We start from the raw sequence: 20,376 nt of genomic DNA, 5'->3' as shown, positions 1-20,376 counted from the left end.
AATATAACGTGAACTATTTTTATTAATATTAAGCATTTTTAATTTTATAATTCCAGGCCGACCAAGGATAGGCACCTTTAGATTTTTTACAACATATAAAGATTCTGAACACATATTGTCATTATAAGTCAAATTAACATCAATTTTACCCTCAATTTCTAGTTTTTTATTATCAGGGCCCCCTATGGACTCCTGGCAAACATACATTTTATTTTTGTAGAAATCAGACAACATATTTCTGGAAACACAACTTACATCAGCACTGTATCAACAAGAAAAGGCATAACATATTTATTGTCAACTAAAACTTTTGCAAACCACTGATCTTTATCATTAGTGTAAATGTGTCCTAGATGAAAATCAAAGTTATTTACCTGTAAGTTTTCCATTTCATTTTCTATTCCTACCTCACTTTCAGCACAGTTTTGACCTTCAACTACTCTTACATTCCTGCCGGATCTACATCTAGCTTGCCAATGTCCTTTCTTTCCACATAATCGACAACGACTATCTTTTGCTGGACATCTTTCTCGGCTGTTGCAGCTTGGTACACTACAGTATGTACATTTGTAGTTTTTGTTGGATTTCCCCTGTGTGTTCTGTTGTCCATATTTATTTGGTTCTGCTTGTGATTGTGACCAGTAGTTACCTCTGTGTGCATTGACCGTAGCTACTTCTTGTACTCGTTCTTGCCTAAGAATCCTGTTTTGAGAATTCTGCAGCTCGGCTTGACGTACTGTTAATACAGCTTCCCCTAATGTTAGGTTCTTTTGGAGTTGTAACCTCTCACTTACTTTTACATCTAAAACTCCTACTACTATGCGGTCTCTTATTAACTCATCTTTTAGAGCCCCATAACTACAATGCTCTGCCAGGCTATGGAGTGCAGTGATATATGCATCCACTGACTCCCCTGGCTGTTGACTACGTGTGTTGAACTTGAATCGTTCAAATATTACGTTCTTTTGGGGTATAAAATGAGCGTCAAACTTCTCGATAATAATACTATATACTTGCTGTGAGGGTGTTAGATTAAATTGAGTTATAATTTCCTCTGCTTCTGCCCCCATTAGATACAGTAACATATCATTTTTTTCAGCTTCTGGTTTGTTTATAAAACCACTAACCGACATATATCTTTGTAACCTCTTTTTCCACTGATTCCATGATCCTGGAAGGGAGAAATTAAACTCAGAAGGAGCTGATACTGTTGCCATGTTGGCAAGCACATGGCTCGCTGCTTGATTCTCTGCCATCCCTGGAATTATTTCACTCTATTTCTGCTCTTCGAAGAAGGTTCTACTTGCCAAATATTCCTCGGAGTATTTGCAAGTTCGCTGCCACCATGTAGAATTATTGAGACAATCTTTATTTAGCACTTTATTACAATTATATTTCAAAGCGACAATCCATATCATTAACCTAACTTCTACTCCTATCTTGACATCCTGTCCTTCTCCCCAAAGAGGTTCTGTCGCAAGTACCGACTACGTTTCTGAAGGAAACGTATAAGTGGTTGCATACTGAGCTGACTCTACAATTACCATTGCGAATGTGCAGAGCAGATACTGAGTATATACTACATTACAGTACTTAAACGTTCTATGTATATACTTAGAATGTACTACCAAACTTCTTTTCAGTATATACCAAGAATGTTCTTTTTAGAACATTCCAAGGATGTGCTATAAACCTTCTATGTGTATACTTAGAACATACTACCGCACATCTTTTTAGTTTATACCAAGAAGGTACTTTTTAGAATATTCCAAGGAAGTGCTATAAACCTTCTATTTATATACTAAGAACGTACTACCGCACATCTTTGTATGGGAAGAATATTATATTTTTAAGAATATTCTAAGAAAGTGCTATCAAGTGCTATATTGCTTAGAAGTATGTTTTCAGCATCACCTAATCTCATCTTAGGTTCTACTGGTTCTACCAAATATCTATTTACATATTTTAATTGCAAATGAGAATGTAGTTAGTACCTACATTCTACAATATTACTTAAAAAGTAAGTACATTTTTATAAATTCATATTTAGCTAAACTAAACTATGCATAATAAGTAACTAAAATTTATATAATACTTATATGTACTTACCTATTTAAGTAATATTGAGTTATCAAAATAGATTATGTATATGTATTTTGAAGCACCGCAAACAAAATAAACAGATTATGTATGTTCTTTAGTCCTAGTACTACATCATTCGCCTTCATCCTTAACACTGCATAGATCCATAGATGATACAAATAATGAAATAATGCCTGTTTTCTTTTTCATATTTTACGGTTTTTTCCTATCCCTGATCCATTCAGGTAGTAAGAATAGAAATGGTCAGAATATGATGGGGGGCGGGGGGGGGGGGGGGGGGGTTATGAATGTATTGTGGAATAACAAAATCGGTGGTCAGTGTTGCCAAACGGAGAGAAATTTCCCTTTTTGCGGGAATTTTCAACATAAAAGGTGATAAAGGGAAAAAGTTAACTCAAAAGGGAATTATTGTTTCAGTCCAAATTGTAAAATATTAAGAAAAAATCAAAATATTTGAAAATAATTCAACATATCTTCTCAGATTTTGTAAACAGGAGGGAAGTTTTTTTTTATAAAAGTGGGAATTTTTAAGGTAAGTTGACGGAAAAAGCTTACTCGACGGTTGGCAACGCCAAAGCCTTTGGTTGCTTTGGTTGTGCAGTTTGGCACGTTTTGGTTCTGCGAAATGGCCTATTGAATTGAATGTACCTAAATTCAAATTCCAAGGATGTAAAAATACTAATGATTCATGATAAACTCGAAATGGTAAAGTCATTTCAATTATGAAAACGAATTTTTAATAGTATCTATGTAAACGTTAATACAATTAATGTTTAAACTTTTTTACCCTACAACAATTTTGAAATGAAATTCGTCCAATACTACCTACATACATAAATTTTATTAATTATGTATTCTAAAAAATAACGAAGTTGATAATCTATAAGGCTAATATTATACTTCCTATACATACAAATTATTTTTAAGATATTTTAAAAGTATCTACTTATAAGTATGTGTTAAGAATGTACTTATAAGTATGTGTTAAGAATATTCGATAAAGGTATATTCTAAGAATAAACTTTTACGAATATTCCGAGATCCTACGTACACGAATATACTTAGTATATTCGGTACGAGAATATACTTTGAAGTATATGCAAAGAACATGAAATTTAGAATGTTTTTTAAGGTAGATGCTATGCTTGTACTACACATATACTAAAAAGAATATACTCCGACGAATGTTGGTAGTATATGCTTAGAACATGATGCGAACATCATTGTTATGTGGGTTATAAGATTTTTCTTGAGTGTGCAATCTCAAATGTATTTTCAAAGAAATTGCTTAGCTAAACCGCAAACAACAAATTTGACACCTTTAAGGTTTTTCTGCAGAGTGCGATCTCAAATGTGTTTTTAAATTACTTTTAATTCTGAACTGATTTATACAAATTTCACACTTGTAAGGTTTTTCTCCAGTGTGCACTCTCGAATGATTTTTTAAATTACCTACCCGCTTCACTAAACTGCTGAAAACAGATGTCACACTTGTGAGTTTTTCTCCAGTGTGCACTCTCAAATGTGTTTTTAAAGTACCTGCTTGACTAAATCGCTTAAAACAGATTTCATACTTGTGAGGTTTTTCTCCAGTGTGCACCCTCAACCGTGTCTTCAAATGATCTGCTACACTAAACTGCTTAAAACAGATTTTACACTTGTGAGGTTTTTCTCTAGTGTGCACTCTCAAATGTGTTTTCAAATCACCTGATTGACTAAATTGCTTAAAACAGATTTCACACTTGTGAGGTTTTTCTCCAGTGTGCACTCTCAAATTATGTATTTTTAAAGTACCTGCTGCACTAAATTGTTTAAAACAAATTTCGCACTTGTAAGGTCTTTGCTCGGTCATAACTTTCATTATTCTCATTTAATGTTTTTCCTGCAGCAAGTGGACTCATAAATTCCTTCGTTAGATGAATGTCCAATTGGTGTTTCAGTAATTTCCATTTTATTTTCCTCTTAAAGATATCCTAAAATACAAACTAATTATACAGTAAAACCTCGATAGAACGGACCCCTATTTAACGGACTTCGGATAAAACGGACAAAAAATCCGATCAAATGTAAAAAAAATTGAATGTAAAAAAATATGAAAAGTCGAATTTTGGACGAAAAATCAACAGGGACAGGATTTCGGCACTGCTTTGTACTAACGCCGATGGATCGCATGGATTGACTGCTATAATTGTTAGCATATCTCATCAACATAAGAGTTGTCTGCGTTTCTCTTTTTGATAGTAATAGTCAGTCTCCTTGCAAAGCAGATCTCAATTCATTCAGGATAGTGGCGGCTCGTGGTTTTTTACAATAGGGGAGGCTATGCCTAACTGTAAAATATCTAGACAAATTTGCACTAGCAAAAAAGTGCGCCAAAAAATGTAATTTAAGGCCCCATTTTTTGACCATATTTTATTTACATTTCATAATATCATCATAATTCATAATTTCATAATGCCATATCATTTTAAAAATACTCTAATTCTATAAGTGTAATACCAAAGTTTGCGTAGTTTATTAATTTGTTAACAATTCCATCTTTGTAAGTAGACATGCATATTAAAATAAATACAGATTTTGCCAGAGCCTATTTTACTTCAAATCAGGCCCGAGACACTACACCATTTTCGGGCCCCTAAATATGATTTAATAATAATAATAATAACTTTTTTAAATAAATTAAATATTTAATAGAAATATAGTCGCACCCGAAATTTAAATTTTTACTGACAATAAATAAAATTTATATTTAAACAATTTTGAAGGTTTACATTTTTTAAGATACTCAGCTGAAATTTAAATTTTAATCGAGGCCTATTGCAAATCCCCAAACAGGGTAAGTTTTTAATATTTTGCATCGCGTTACAGATCGGAAAAAGTTATTTGAACAAGTTGTTCCAAATCTTATTCTAACCTCATACCAAATTGCATGACAAAATTCACACTTTTAGTTTTTTCAGTATTTGTAGTCAGGACCCTAAAATTCGTCTGTCCCGAGATGTATTGCCAATTTTAAGTTTTAGGATCCTGACTACAAATAATGAAAAAACTAAAAGTGCAAATTTTGTCATGATATTTGGTATGTGGGGTTAGGATAATATTTGGAACATCTTTTTCAAATAACGTTTTCCGATATCTCTTACGCGAAGCAAAATATAGAAAATTTCCTCAATTTTTAATTTAAAAATACTCAAAATTTACTGTTTGCGAAGGCGCAGTAGGCTGAGTTTAAAATTTAAATTTCAGTTAAGTACCTATCTTAAAAAATGTGAACATTCAACCTGTATGACTTTGCAAAACTTTAAATCTGTATTTATTTTAATAGCCAAAATGTCTTCATCTTAAATGAGACACACTGTATAATACGTCTTTTAATAGCCCAAATATCCTTTTAGTTTGTTTTAGTTATTGAACCATAAAAGGATATATCTACCGTTCTTGGACAAAAATTTAATGGTTGCTATTATTCGCTGAAGAACGTTTCTCCAATTCTCCTGGTTCTTGTAAATAACTTTGTTCCATTAATGTTACGATTTGTCCTGCTGTACATAGATACTACTTCTCTTGACTACGTACCAATTGATGAAATATGTCCAGGAGATCGCTCATGTTGAATAACTGTCCTATTGATATTTTTCCAGTCATTATACGCATCGACAGTTAGAAAAACAATAATTTTCGTGGAAATCAGTTTACAAACGTAACAATAAACACGACTACATTTAGGACTGTAGGTACACGCACACTAACCACTCGCGAAGAATTTTTCCCCATTAGCTTTCATTTTATAAAAAAATTGCACTTTGCAAATGACTGGTTTCATTATACCAGTTTTGCAACACATTCACTAATTTTAACAGTACATATATTGATTCGGTCGATTATTTATAAGATTTTAGGTCTGGATCCCGCGTATGAAAAAAAAGTTGATTAATAGCAAGCTGAAAATTTGTTAATAGCTTAAGGGTGTCTAGTCGGATAAACTTTGATTAATGGGAACACTGGAACAGGGGCAGTTTTAATTGTGGAACAGTTTAAAAATTTGGAACGGTCACACCACGAAAACGGCACATTTATTTTGTCCGACAGAACAGACTTAAACTCTCCGAACAGAGATTAAACTCTCATGCAAAAATCAGACTGCTATTTGTCACCTGTCATAATTCCTGTCATTTGACATATTCTACATGTTCCACTCATTAAAACGCCCATTTGGTGATAAATAGCGGTCTGATTTTTGCATGAGAGTTTAATCTCTGTTCGGAGAGTTTAAGTCTGTTCTGTCGGACAAAATAAATGTGCCGTTTTCGTGGTGTGACCGTTCCAAATTTTTAACCTGTTCCACAATTAAAACTGCCCCTGTTCCAGTGTTCCCATATATCAAAGTTTATCCGACTGGACACCCTTAAGCTATTAACAAATTTTCAGCTTGCTATTAATCAACTTTTTTTTCATACGCGGGATCCAGACCTATTTGTTGAAATTCCATATTTAAATGTTTTGGCAAATTCCCTATATCGCTAGAAAAAGAGTTATTGACATTGTCGTTTTCTGTAGGACATGATGGAGATGTACTTGTGACAGGTGAAGTCGCTTCACGAAGACGTGAAGCACTGTTGTCACAGGTGAAGAATTTTGAAAATTTATTTTGTTATTGCAATAAAAAAATTTTTTGGTGATCTTTCCGGGCCCCATTAAAATGCGGGCCCGAGGCATGTGCCTCACGGGCCTAGTGGTAAAATAGGCCCTGGATTTTGCAGTCCATACAGGTTGAAGGTTCACATTTTTTTAAAATACTCAACTGAAATTTTTTAATACTAAACGCGGCCCACTGCGAATCCAAAAACCACATCGAAAAAATCAAATTTGTCTATTTGGCGTGCTCCCACTACAGGACCCTAAAATTGGTGGTCCAGAGATGCACGCAACGGAGGCTAGAAGCCGGCCAGCCTCCCTTGCAAAATCTCAGGGCAGCGTATGATGGCACTGTTAGGAGACCGGCTCTCCTTAAGCGCTGCTGCACTGCGCGATTTCTTGTCATTTTTCCCTCAAATTGATTGTTGTCGAGTTATATGCGGTTTAAAATGTGAAAAACGCTGTCTAGTTACACGCTAACGTGTACGCAAATAAAAAAGTTAGGTACACGCTTAAACGTCATCAAGTCAGTGACGTCATTATTTAGCGTGTATTATGACTGGTTTTTTTTATGGTACACGCTAATTTGAGCCGCTTATATTTACAAAGTTATAACCATTAATATTAGAAAATATTAATTATTAATAATTTGAATAATAAGAAAATAATTCTATTTCAAAATCTGGAAAAAAAATTAAAAATACAGCATCACTACGATGTATTTATCAAAAAATAACAGCAACAAATGAGAAAAAAAAAACACAATTAGGTACAACAACTATGAGTCCAATATTCAAACACTTGTTTTATTTTCTAACTTCAATTAAATCATGTATAACTGAAAGAGGCGTATCTATAATATTATTCTTGACATTCTGAACATTTATAGGTAAAACGTTAAACGACCTAGGTCCTAGGTAAGTGAAACAAGGCTGTCCAATTGTTTTTTCACTTTTCGGGGGTATGGCTTTATTCCTGTTTCTGGTGGAATATTCATGCAAGGGAAACTGTAGTGTTTGTCTATTTTTATATTGATATACAGTAACCGCTTTAAAATAAAGTTGCCTAATATCAAAAATACTAGTTTCCTTGTATAGTAATTCAGTGGAGTAACCTTGGGCTTGCGATAAATTGATTTTAAAATTTTTCTTTGGACGACATTTAGTTGTTACAAATGATTGCCATACGCCCCGCCCCACCCAAGAATCCCATAGCATAATCTAGATTCTACTAAGGCAAAGTACATAGTTTTTAAAAGGCGCTGTTCTAAAATATTGCTTAAGTATTTAAATTTATAGAGTAAACTTCGAAGGTTTTTTGTTACATTCGCAATACGTAGGTTCCATTTTAAATGACTATCAATCACGGGCGTAGCCAGGGGGGTTTTGGGGGTTCAAACCCCCCCCCCCCCGAAAAGTTAAGATATTAACATGTTTCAAATTTTTATCATGAATATAAAGGTTATTTTATGTAGTTTTAGTCGTTTTATTTTTTTGAACACCCTCCGAAACTAAAACCTGGCTACGCCCGTGCTATCAATTGTAATTCCCAAATACTTTACAGAATGAGCAGACAGAATATGTTGATCCTTATGTCCTTCATTGGATATTATTAGTGTTTCGTAGTTAGGCAGACTTGTTTTGTAAGATCCAAAAGGCAAAAAAAAAGTTTTTGTGAAGTTAACAGTTAGTTGCTTGTGTGCAAACCAATCAAAACAATTTTTGAAGTTATACTTCTTTAGGCGCGATTGAGATTGAGGGTGAATTTATATTGATCTGCGCGCATGCGCACACCGACAGTATGGTATTAGTCGTTATACGGGCTCTGATTGGGTGTTGAAATGATCTGTCAATAATAAATAATTATTCAATATGAAGGTAAACAAATGTATAATATATTAGTTTTATTGTTGTGAGGACAGAAACAAAAAAGTTTATAATTGTAGTGACATTTAAATAGTTTTTTAAAGCAACAGGTACGTAATAATTATTGTAAATGTATCATAGGTACCTACCTATTTGAACCTACCAAAATACATAGTATGTAATACTTTTATTTACATAATTTGATTACCATCAAAATTTTTATCAATGTTCACCTAATATATTGTTTTCTTACTCTATGTTTTGTTGTATTTTTTCAATTCTAAATCATTTCAATTCAAAATCAAAATAATTTAATTTAATTCAAAAATGTCAAAAGCTTAATCCGTTTAGGTAGTCGATCTTCGCACATAATGACACATTGCCTCCGTGGCGAAGCGTTTAAGGCGAATGAACCCCAATATACCAACCGCGCTGATAGCTAGTTCGAATCCCAATAAAAACTTTTATTTTTTTATTTTTTTTATACATTTTATGATTGTAAGTATATTTATTATATAATTTTATTTTCAGAAAATACGTATTTAGTTAAAAAAATTTCCGAAAATTAATGTTCAGAAATCATTTGTGGCATTTTTAATGTGTTTGTGTGTGTTTTATTCTTTTATTATTTTAATTTTTGTCACTGTTTTAATAAAAATGTTTGAGAAGTAGTAAGTATAAATTAGTTTAATATTTAAATAAAATATAAATAAATAGTATATTAATTTCGTTTAAATCATATAATAGAAGTATAACTTCTTACGTGCGTACAAAGTACACACACATTCTTTTTTAAATCTTCTTCAGCCAATAATTTTAGATTCTCCCAATTATCTGCAGTATACAGTACAGCTGGGTCATATGCATAACTAATAATTTTACCTTTTAATTTGATTGACAATAAATTATTAACATAAATTATAAACAACAATAGACCAAGAATCGTTCCTTGCGGAACGCCGTACTTCACCACATTTCCCTCACTCACACTTTCATTTCTTTTTACCCTTTGTACCCTATTGTCTAGATAACTTTCAAAAAATCTTAATACGTTGCCTCTGAAACCTACATCAGCCAAAGTTTCCAAGAGTTGCTTATGGCTTACTGTGTCGAAAGCTTTAGCCAAGTCTAAAAATACACATAATGTGGGCTTACCTCTATCAACTAAATCATAAATGCAACCCATTAGTGAAGCAATTGCATCATGGAAGAACTGGAAGAAATTATGAATAGGCTAGGAACAGTGAGTACGGAATATGGTTTGAAAATAAATACATATACAGAAAACCAAAGTAATGATCATCGATAGAATAAAAAAATATATTTATCAACGGGAGAACCCACATACTGGATTACGGACCCCAACAAAATCCCAGATTTGGTAGATTTTTGTGTAACAAAAGGGATATCTGACATACATAGTGCAATAGAGTCAAACTTCGATTTAATATCAGATCACAGCACAATAATAATAACTTTAAGCACACACATAATATGGAGAAGATTACCACCCAAACTGTCAACTAAAGAAACAAACTGGGATATTTTCCACAATTCTGTAAATACAAATATTAAACTTTATATTAGGATAAAAGAAAACCAAGAGGTAGAGGAAGCAGTAAACTATTTAACAACAGTTTTACAAACAGAGCAGGGTGGGAAGCAACACCACAGCGTCAAAGAAGTGTGCAAGAAAACCATAATATTCCCCTCTATATAAGAGAACTTGTAGCAGAAAAAAGAAGAGCTCGACGCATATGGCAACAAACGAGAAATCCATTAAATAAAACGTATCTTAATAGGATAAGTCATAGACTAAATAGACCACTACATGAGGAAAAAAACGACTCCTTCCAGTTTTATGTTACGAACCTCTCACGTGAAGATCACTCTATGGAAAGCTACAAAAAAATTTAAACGACTGACAATAACAAATTCACTTTAAGAAAAAAAGATATGACCTGGGCCCGCGCAAATGAAGAAAAAACCACAGTATTCGCAGAGCATCTTGCAACTGTATTCTCAGCAGCAGAAAACAATGACGATGAAGATATAAAAAGGTACCTCGAAACTCCATGTCAACTATTTCTTCCTCTGACAGCATTTACTCCGACAGAGGTTCGACAACAAATGAAAATGCTAAATCCTCAGAAAGCGCCTGGCTATGATTTGATAACAGGCAGTGGCGGCTCGTGACATCTGCTATAGGGTGTGCTGCATGAACCACGGCCAATATAAAATAATAGAAATAGAATAACATACGAAAACAAAAACAATAAAATTAGCTTTAATACTAATTAATAGTAACTAATAACGACATGCTATAAAAATCTGATTAACTTACATTTATTGCATTTTTCTAAATTGGAAATTAATACGCCGGTCCTTTTTTGTCGCAAACTTTTCGATTACTTTATCGTTAAAGTTCGGTATTGAAGCGATGAACTTTTTTTCTATCGAGAGTGTGGAAAGGGCTGTTAATCTGTCTTCGCGCATTGAATTTCTTAAAAATGTTTTGATCCGTTTTAAAGTTGAAAAACTACGTTCAGCTTCTGCTGTGGTCATTGGCGTAGTCACCAGAATTTGTATCAACTTTTTGGTTTCTGTTAATGTGTCCTCTAAATTATTAGAAATTATAAATTTTAGTAAAGGCACTGCACCTTTTAATGTTCTACACTCGATATTGGAATACAAAACTGACAGTTCTGTTCGCAAACGGTTTTTATCAAAGAAGTTATAAGCTGTACAAGTTAAATCCAATTCATTTTCAGGAAACTTATTATTATATTTTTCGAAATGTTCTGAAGATAAAAGTGTTGCGGCAACTAGATGATTTGTATATGCAAACCGTTCTTTTGCATTGTTTATAATAACATCACAAACTTCTAGACAGGCAATACGGTGATCCTGTTGGCTGTTATTTGGGCGTTTCCTTTTTTGGACACTAGGCGCCGCATTTAAATTTGAAGCTTGATGTATGATAGGGTCTATTTTATTTCGGACATTGTTAATACTTTGCTCAAAAACATGTATAGCTTTCTGTGCTTCGGTTGGGTCCATGTTCTTTTTTTGAAGATTATTGTACAAAACGTCAACATGTGGCATAATATAATGAAAAACAGTCAGCCAGAAAGTAAAATTTTGATCTTCCAGAATACGTCTAAGTCCTCTTGCTTCCTTGGAAGTAATAGCATTTGACTCTTCTTCTAGTTGCTCCATACACTCAATAATAAAGTCTCTATATTCGTAAACGACATTTACTGTACGAATATTGAAATTCCAGCGTGTAGGGATTGAACGAGGAATATTTTTTCCAACTATTTGATTTAAGACAGCTATTCTTTGAGGTGAATGACTAAAAAATCCAGGTATATCATGTAAATCTCCAAAAAATACGCGTACTTGGGAATTAATAGAACATGCTCTTGACATTATTAGATTCAATTGATGGGCGTAACAGTGCACAAAATGAGCAGTTTCATATTTTCTCTTAATTATTGTTTGCACTCCGCCATGTATCCCACTCATAACAGCTGCTCCGTCATAACTTTCTGCAATGAGCTTATTTTTGTTATTCTTTAATATTGGGTCTAAAACATTCAAAATTGTGTTAGCTAAGGTTTCAGCATCATGTTTTTCTGGAAGCAAAAAAGTCCAAAACCTTTCAACTGGAGCACCGTTTTTTACATAACGAAAAACAATGACCATTTGAAATTTCATAGAAACATCCGTTGTCTCATCAGCTATCACTGCTAAAAATGGGGCTTCATTGATTTCGTTTAAAATCTCCTCAGCGTATACTTCTAGCATGCAATCCAAAATATCATTTTGTATTGTTTTTGAGGTACCTTTGAAAATTGTCGCATTTGTAAGGTGTTCACTAAGTGTTTTATCAAGTTCAGCAGAAAAATTCACTAAACCACGAAAAATTCCAGGGTTATCTGATGTTTCAGATTCATCGTGTCCTCGTAAGGCGAGCTCAAAAGCCCCACAGAATTTTATACAGTCAATTATTTTTGACAAAACATACCTGTTTTTCGTCACCTCTTCATTGTGTTTTTGTATATTTATCCAATAAGCAGAGTCAAGTTGGGCCTGTATATTAAGTTTCCCAAATAATGCAAATCGCATTTCATTGTTCATATGAGTTTGCGTGTTTTCATGCTTCTTTATTTTTTCACTTAAATGCACTAGATCCCGCACTCCTGTCTCGCGCCACAATTTTTCCTCTTTATCTGCGCCGAATAATGCACACGGAAAACAGAAAAAAGCATTTTTTTCGGAACATCCACAAATCCACTGATTTCGTAGATACATGTCTTTATTAAATTTACGCGTATATGTTTTTCCACGGCTTTTACCGGACACTTCAATATTAAGATCAGGCATAGGACGGCCACGTTCTTTTATAATCAACTGTTGTTGATAGTGAAGTTTTTGAAATTTATTTACACCTAATTTAAATTGAAACTCCATTGTTTTAAACACGCTCGAACAAAACAAATTAAACAAAATTGTAACCTAAGAATTTCTAAACACGGCACAGATGCAACGGTCACGAATAACTGTCGTGAATTGCAGCTCGCAAACACATTTCCGAGGCCGTTAATCAGCCGATTGCCGAAGCACATCGGCTAAGATCGCCGTTTGCCTAATAAATGCATTTTACCGCTGCCAGTGTTTCGGTTGTTATCGACGCGGCTTCACTGGAGCAGCAAATACGTAAAAAGATTGCTTCACTGGAGCACCAAATACGTAAAAAAATTATACGGTTTCACTAGAGGAGTAAATACGTAAAAAAAATAATATTAATCATCGTTGTTGGTGAATTATTATTAACAGTTGATGTTTAATATGATAATATGGCAGATTTGAAATAAAACTATATTAATTATTCTTTAATAATTAAGATTTGCTATGGTTGTTTGGTAGTTCTGCAGCTCAGCAGCACATAAAGAAAAGCCGCCACTGATAACAGGACAATTACTTCAGAAGCTACCGAGAAAACCAGTGGTGTTATTAATAGTAATATACAACAGCATACTACGTCTTCGCTACTTTCCAATACAATGGAAATTAGCTCAAGTTACTATGATTCCGAAACCTGGTAAACCCACAACACAAACAAATTCATATCGCCCTATAAGCCTACTCCCAATAATGTCGAAAGTATTAGAACGGCTGCTATTACATAAAATCGAGCAAGTTGTCCCCATACCTAAACGAAATTATACCACAACACCAATTCGGATTTAGACGTGAACACTCAACCATCCAACAATGCCACAGAATATTAAATATAATTAAAACAACTCTTGAAGAGAAAAAGTTTTGCGCTGGAGTGTTTCTCGATATACAACAGGCATTTGATAGGGTATGGCATCAAGGTCTCCTCTATAAACTGGAATTACACCTAACAGACCAACTATACTTTATTCTAAAATCGTATCTTACTGACCGATACTTTCAAGTCAAAATTGAAGATAACTTCTCAAATTACCACATCATCCAATCTGGCGTACCACAGGGTAGCGTTCTCGGCCCATTTCTGTATCTAATATTTACAGCCGACGTTCCAATCAGAAATGATACCTTCAACCTTCTTAGCTACTTTTGCCGATGATACGGAATCTTAGCAGTGGATGTCGACCCTAATGTAGCATCACAAAAAGTACAAAATCATTTAGACCAATTACAAAACTGGCTCAAGCGATGGAAAATAAATGTTAATGCCAGCAAATCAGTACAAATTGCTTTTACAACCAGAAAATCTGCATGTCCTCAAGTTTCTATAAATAATACTCCGATTCCCATCAAACCAGTTGTCAAATACTTGGGATTGCATCTGGATGAAAAACTCATATGGAAAACGCACATTAAAACTAAACGTAAACAATTAGATCTTAAGCTAAAAAATATGAACTGGCTATTTAACAAGAGGTCTCAGTTATCTCTTGAAAATAAACTGCTTCTGTACAAATCTATACTTACCCAAGTTTGGTCATACGGAATAGAACTATGGAGATGCAGGAAACCTTCAAATACGAAGATACTCCAAACATTCCAGTCCAAAATACTCCGTATTATGATAAGTAAAGCTCCATGGTACGTATCCAACCAGACACTTCACAATGATCTGGACATCCCACTAATCAAGGACTTAATAAAGAATCATTCAATAAAATATAAAAATCGCACCACTGACCACACCAACGAATTGATAAATAATTTATTCACCCAACCAATTGCTGAAAGAAGACTGAATGCACCAAGAGCTAGAAACGTCGAAAAAAAAATCATTTTAAGACGGCTGATTCTTTCATATATTGTTCCCTATGCTTCCTCGAACACCGTACCGGCCATCTGGCTACTGATACAGGTTGCGTTCATTACTGCGCAGTACACTTGTACAGGTAAACATATTGAATTTAAAATTATTGTAAGACGAAAAAATTTTTTTGTCATTACTTTTTAAACATTATTAGAAATATGAACTGTAATTGCCAGACATTTCTGTGGTTTAAAAAGTAATGAAAAAAAAAAATTTTCGTCCTAAAATAATTTAAATTCAATATACAGGGTGATTGATGAGTGTGATAAAGCTCAGTAGATCCGCTATAGTAATAGATAGCAATAAAAGTTAATAATAAAAATTGTGGCCAACTTTCAGCTTCACATTACGAAATTAGTTAGATTGTTACGTGTTCGATAACACAGTGGCAGACCAAACTTATGCTTTTTTAAATGGAACACCCTATATTTTATTTTATATTCGAAATCCTCTTAACTTCCCCATCACAAAAATATAAAGGTTTGTTATGTTATATAGGGCTTTTACAAAGTTATCACCAATTTTTTATGAAAATCGTAACAAGTTCAGCTCCCTGTATAAATAAAAAAAAGCACAACAGCGATGGTTTATTGGTGCCATATTTTTTTGCTGATTGTGAAAATTTTTAAGAATTATTGATATTGCTAATTTTCCTTATATCGAATACAGGGTGAGTCAAAACGCAAGTACATTCTTTTCTCAGAAATTTTAAATGGAACACCCTGTATTTTATATTACTATCGAACAATATCATTACCGTACTTTAATTTTTGTATAATATTCCCTAAATTCCCTAAATTTGTCAGTTTTCGAGATATTTACATTTTTAAGAGCAAGTTATTAATTAGGGTGTTCTATTTAAAATTACTGTGAAAATAATGTACTTGCGTTTTGACTCTCTGTATTCGATATAAAGAAAATTAGCAATATCAACCATTTTTATAAATTTTGACAATCAACAAAAAAATATGGCACCAATAAACCATTGCTGTTGTGCTTATTTTTATTTATACAGGGAGCTGAACTTATTACGATTTTCATAGAACATTGGTTATAACTTTGTAAATACCCAGTATAACATAACAAACCTTTATATTTTTGTGATAGGGAAGTTAAGAAGATTTCGAATATAAAATAAAATATGGGGTGTTCCATTTAAAAAAACAAAAGTTTGGTCTACCACTGTGTTATCGAACACCCTGTAACATTCTAACTAATTTTGTAATGTGAAGCGCAAAGTTAGCTACAATTTTTGTTATTAACTTTTATTGCTATCTATTACTACAGCGGATCTACTAAGCTTTTTCACACTAATTAATCACCCTGATTTTGTGTTTACCTGTACAGGTATGCTGCGCAGTACCTAATGAACGCAACCTGTATCAGCAGCCAGATGGCCGGTACGGTGTTCGAGGAAGCATAGGGAACAATATATGAAAGAATCAACCGTCTTAAAATGATTTCTCGAAAACGTTGCTAGCTCTTAGACCAGAAGAGAATATGGCCAGACGATCTACCACAATAATGCTTAGAGAACCGTCACTGGACGGTACCTAACTCATGTTAATTGACTTACATACCATTTACTTATTACAGTGGAACCTCGATAACTCGGAATGATCGGTACCGCGGCCGATCCGGGTTATCGAAAATCCGGGTTAGCCGGAGAATATGGTAAAAATTAATCAAATACGATATACTTACAGATAAACTCCGTTAGAATTGAAATAACATGAAATTTAATATATAAATATGCACAGTACCTACACATCTAAATTACTAAAAACACCCAAACACAAACCTAAGCAAACGTAAGCGAACAATACAATACTGTATTCATACAGTCACAAGCGAACGGATGTTTTGTTATTATGTATTAAGAACAGTGAAAACTAAGACCATCGATTAAAAAAGAATTTGTTAAATAGTCTTTCTTAAACAATGCTAACACAGTTTGAAATAAAAAATAAAGGAGTACTACGGACAGGCGCCTGTTGTTTCTTCCGGCTTGTGCCATGAGTCATTTTTACTATCGTATAGTTCAAATTACACAAATACACATTATCTCTCAAATATTATATTACATACATACATTTTTATTGTTGAAATGTTTATCTGATAATTAACTATTTTGATATTATAATTAACTCGGGCAGTTCAATTATTATTTGTTGGGTTAGAGGACATTCTGGAATATTTGGAAATGAAGAAGTCGACAAATTAGCTAAATCTGCAGCTTTAACCAAACGAAACATAAACAACATACTTCTACCAGTAACCGATATAGATAATATCAGTAAAAACCATTGCAAACAAAATTGGCAACGTGTATATAACCAAAGTACAACGGGAATAAATTTTAGAAATTGCCAACCACTAATTCCCAATGAGAGATGGTTTAAACAAGAATCAAATAGGCTATTTATAAAAACAATAAACAGAATGAGGTCAAATCACGCACTAACCCCAGCATACAAACACTGCATAGGTATCAGTGATAACCCATATTGCGCCTGTGGTGGAATGGGAGATCTACAGCACCTCATATTGGAGTGTGGACAGTACAGACAAAATATTAAAGTAATGTATGAAAAGTTAATTGATCTAAATTGTCCTTTACCTGTCAATTTAAACGATATTCTTTTTCCAAAAAATAAGCAGACGTTACAATGTCTTTACGAATATTTAACGTCCTGTAAATTTAAATTTTAAATAGGCTTAGATAATAAAATTAAAAATTGTAAAAATATCACACAAAATTGAAAAATATATCCATTAATATAAATATTATAACACCCTGTAAATTTAGATAATAAGTAGGCTTAGATATTAACTTAAAATTGTTATTGTAATACCATACAAAAAAAAAACAAATAGTCTGGCTAATTGGCTATGTCAAAGCCATTAATAAAAAAAAACTATTTTGATGGGAAATAAGCCACAATTAAATTGAAAAAATAATTTTGTTAACATTTCGACGCCCAGAACTGGTGTCATTGTCAAAATACAAAATATGTACTGAAAATCAAAATGTTTATCTGATGAAAATCGGTCCGGGTTAGCCGGACTTTCGGGTTATCGGGGGCCGATTTATCGGGGTTCCACTGTACTTTGTATATAGAGTAGATTGTAAAAATGCAGTGTATCAAATAAAAAAAAGGGCTGTAACTTTGTGTCCACTATTGTATATAGGTAAGTGACGTTGAATCAACCTATTTTCGACCCCAGAATCTGTGGTATAATTTATGACCAATCTTTTCGGGACACCCTGGTATATATAGTGAACATAAATATTATGCGTCAAGTTTTTGGGAAATGGCAAGGTGGAGCAACTATAGGAGGAAGAAAAATCAAAAACCTACGTTATGCTGATGACACTGCTATATTGGCGTCTTCACCAGAAGGACTGGAAGAAATTATGAATAGGCTAGGAACAGTGAGTGCGGAATATGGTTTGAAAATAAATATACAGAAAACCAAAGTAATGATCATCGATAGAATCAGAAACAACCAAACGGAGATAAGAAACTTGGAAGGTTACGAAGTGGTCAGTCAATTTAATTACTCTAACTCCGTTAGTACTAACAGTGGAGGATGCGAAGACGAGATCCGTGGACGCATCATAATGGCCAGATCGGCAACAGCCAAACTCAGAAAAATATGGAAGAATAACGACATTACAAAAAACACAAAATTACGCCTTGTCCGGGCGTTATTATTTCCTATCGCCACCTACGCTTCAGAGACTTGGACCATCAAAAAAGCAGATTCAAAACGTATAATGGCATTTGAACAGTGGCGTGCTGGAACTTTTCAAGCGGCCCGGTGATTTTATAGAAAAGCGGCCTCCCATCCTCACTTTACCTTCTATTATCAAGATATTTTATTCGTTATTTATAAAATCAAAAAGACAAAAATATAAATTATTTTTAAATCAAACATAAAACTTTGAACTCAATGAAATTTTTTTAAACTTGCTATATTTTTTATTTAAGAATAAGCCATCTTACAAATAATAAATGACATTTATGACAATATTGTATGCAGTAAGGTAGAAACCATAATTTCCTTAATAAATTTACAGTAATCGCTACGCTAGTAGATACACGGATACTTAATTTCTAGGCGTGGGTTAATCCGGCCCGTTCTCACCTGTGACTTTTATGTCTGTCATGTCATGTGACTATCAGAAAACTATTCAAAATAATTGTTTTTCCATACGAAAAAGAATGTGTGTCTACTTTATACGCACTTAAGAAGTTATACTTCTATTACCTATATGATTTTAACGAAATAAAATACTTTAAACAGATTATTTTTATTTTATTTAAATATTAAATTAATTTTTATAATAACCACTTTCCAAAAATCCAAAAATAAAAAAAGACAGCAATTGTCCGCATTGCAACCCGGTACCTCTTGATCTGTAGTCGAATGCTCTACCAATGACTCACGACCTCACTGTTTATACGGTTTCTCGGACATTATGACAAATCACCGTAACAAATAGACGAAGTGAAGTATTAAATATAAAAATGTATTAATAATACTCCCGAGGAAGACAAAACCAAAGACACAAAAATTATAATAAATATATTTACTAAAAACACTAATATTTTCTTTCCACACCTTTTCTGAACTGATGCATACATAACTTAAAAGATTTAACAACGAACTCCATACTGTATGTGTGCGCATGCTTGCAGAATAATAAAAATTCACTCCCAATCGCGTCTAAAGAAGTATAACTTTAAAAATATATTAATTAATACCATTGTTGCTCTGCTTTAAAAAAAATATTCAAACACCAAAAATATTACAATACTTTATAACGTTTACAACTTTAATACAATGACAACTATAAACGTCAAATACATCTGTTCTATAATCTGTCGACTTTATATGTAAACAGCAAGCTATACAATCTTTACACTTTATAAGTACCACACGGAGGGAAAGTTTTCTATCAACAAAGTTGTCATTTGTCACTTTATGTTCATTATTACTTAGATTTTAGATTAATAATATCATCCTTCATATTTTCTGTAGACTGAATATATTCATCATTAACTACATCTTCTGTAATTTCAGTATTTTGCAAAATTCTATTTTTTAATATAATCCATTTATCAGAAAATCCACGAGTTCTTCTCTAATTGCAGTTGCAGATAACATGGTAGGATAATTTGTTTTTCATTTTTCAGTAATCAGTTTTCAGTATAATGATCTAAATACCGTTAAAGGTATACAATTTTTTATTGAATCAAAATTTCTAGGATGTAGAGTGCTTATATAATCATAAAACGATTTGTCTTGATCAAATCGTTTTTCGATACTTCCAATAATTCGGTCAAAAATGTGCGTTTCTCCATTTTTTTATTCTGCAGAGTACATGTCATATTAGATGTTTGAAGGAAGTTGGAAATCCATAAATATACTTGT

At 33.1% G+C, this 20,376-nt stretch overlaps 2 protein-coding genes across 2 annotated transcripts in view; both read right to left on the bottom strand.

Moving 5' to 3' along the window:
- Positions 1–251: 251 nt before the first annotated feature.
- On the bottom strand, positions 252–1,256 carry LOC126886051 (uncharacterized). The gene has a single exon (XM_050652891.1). It carries the CDS (start codon positions 1,254–1,256, stop codon positions 252–254), a length of 1,005 nt encoding a protein of 334 aa, XP_050508848.1.
- Positions 1,257–1,274: 18 nt separating this feature from the next.
- LOC126886050 (zinc finger protein 493-like) overlaps positions 1,275–20,376 on the bottom strand; it is a 35,210-nt gene continuing 16,108 nt past the window's right edge. The window contains exon 7 of the mRNA XM_050652890.1: positions 1,275–1,471. Coding sequence (XP_050508847.1) covers positions 1,275–1,471 — 197 coding nt within the window. The remainder of the gene's footprint in view (positions 1,472–20,376) is intronic.

Source organism: Diabrotica virgifera, chromosome 6 (assembly GCF_917563875.1).
Source record: "Diabrotica virgifera virgifera chromosome 6, PGI_DIABVI_V3a".
Taxonomy (NCBI): Eukaryota; Metazoa; Arthropoda; class Insecta; order Coleoptera; family Chrysomelidae; genus Diabrotica; species Diabrotica virgifera.
Note: the sequence above shows the minus strand (reverse complement) of the source record. Positions and strands in the feature narration are given on the sequence as shown.

What these genes read in the sequence shown, in the direction of transcription:
- LOC126886051 (XM_050652891.1), bottom strand. Translation starts at nt 1,256, where the DNA reads ATGGCAGAGAATCAAGCAGCGAGCCATGTGCTTGCCAACATGGCAACA.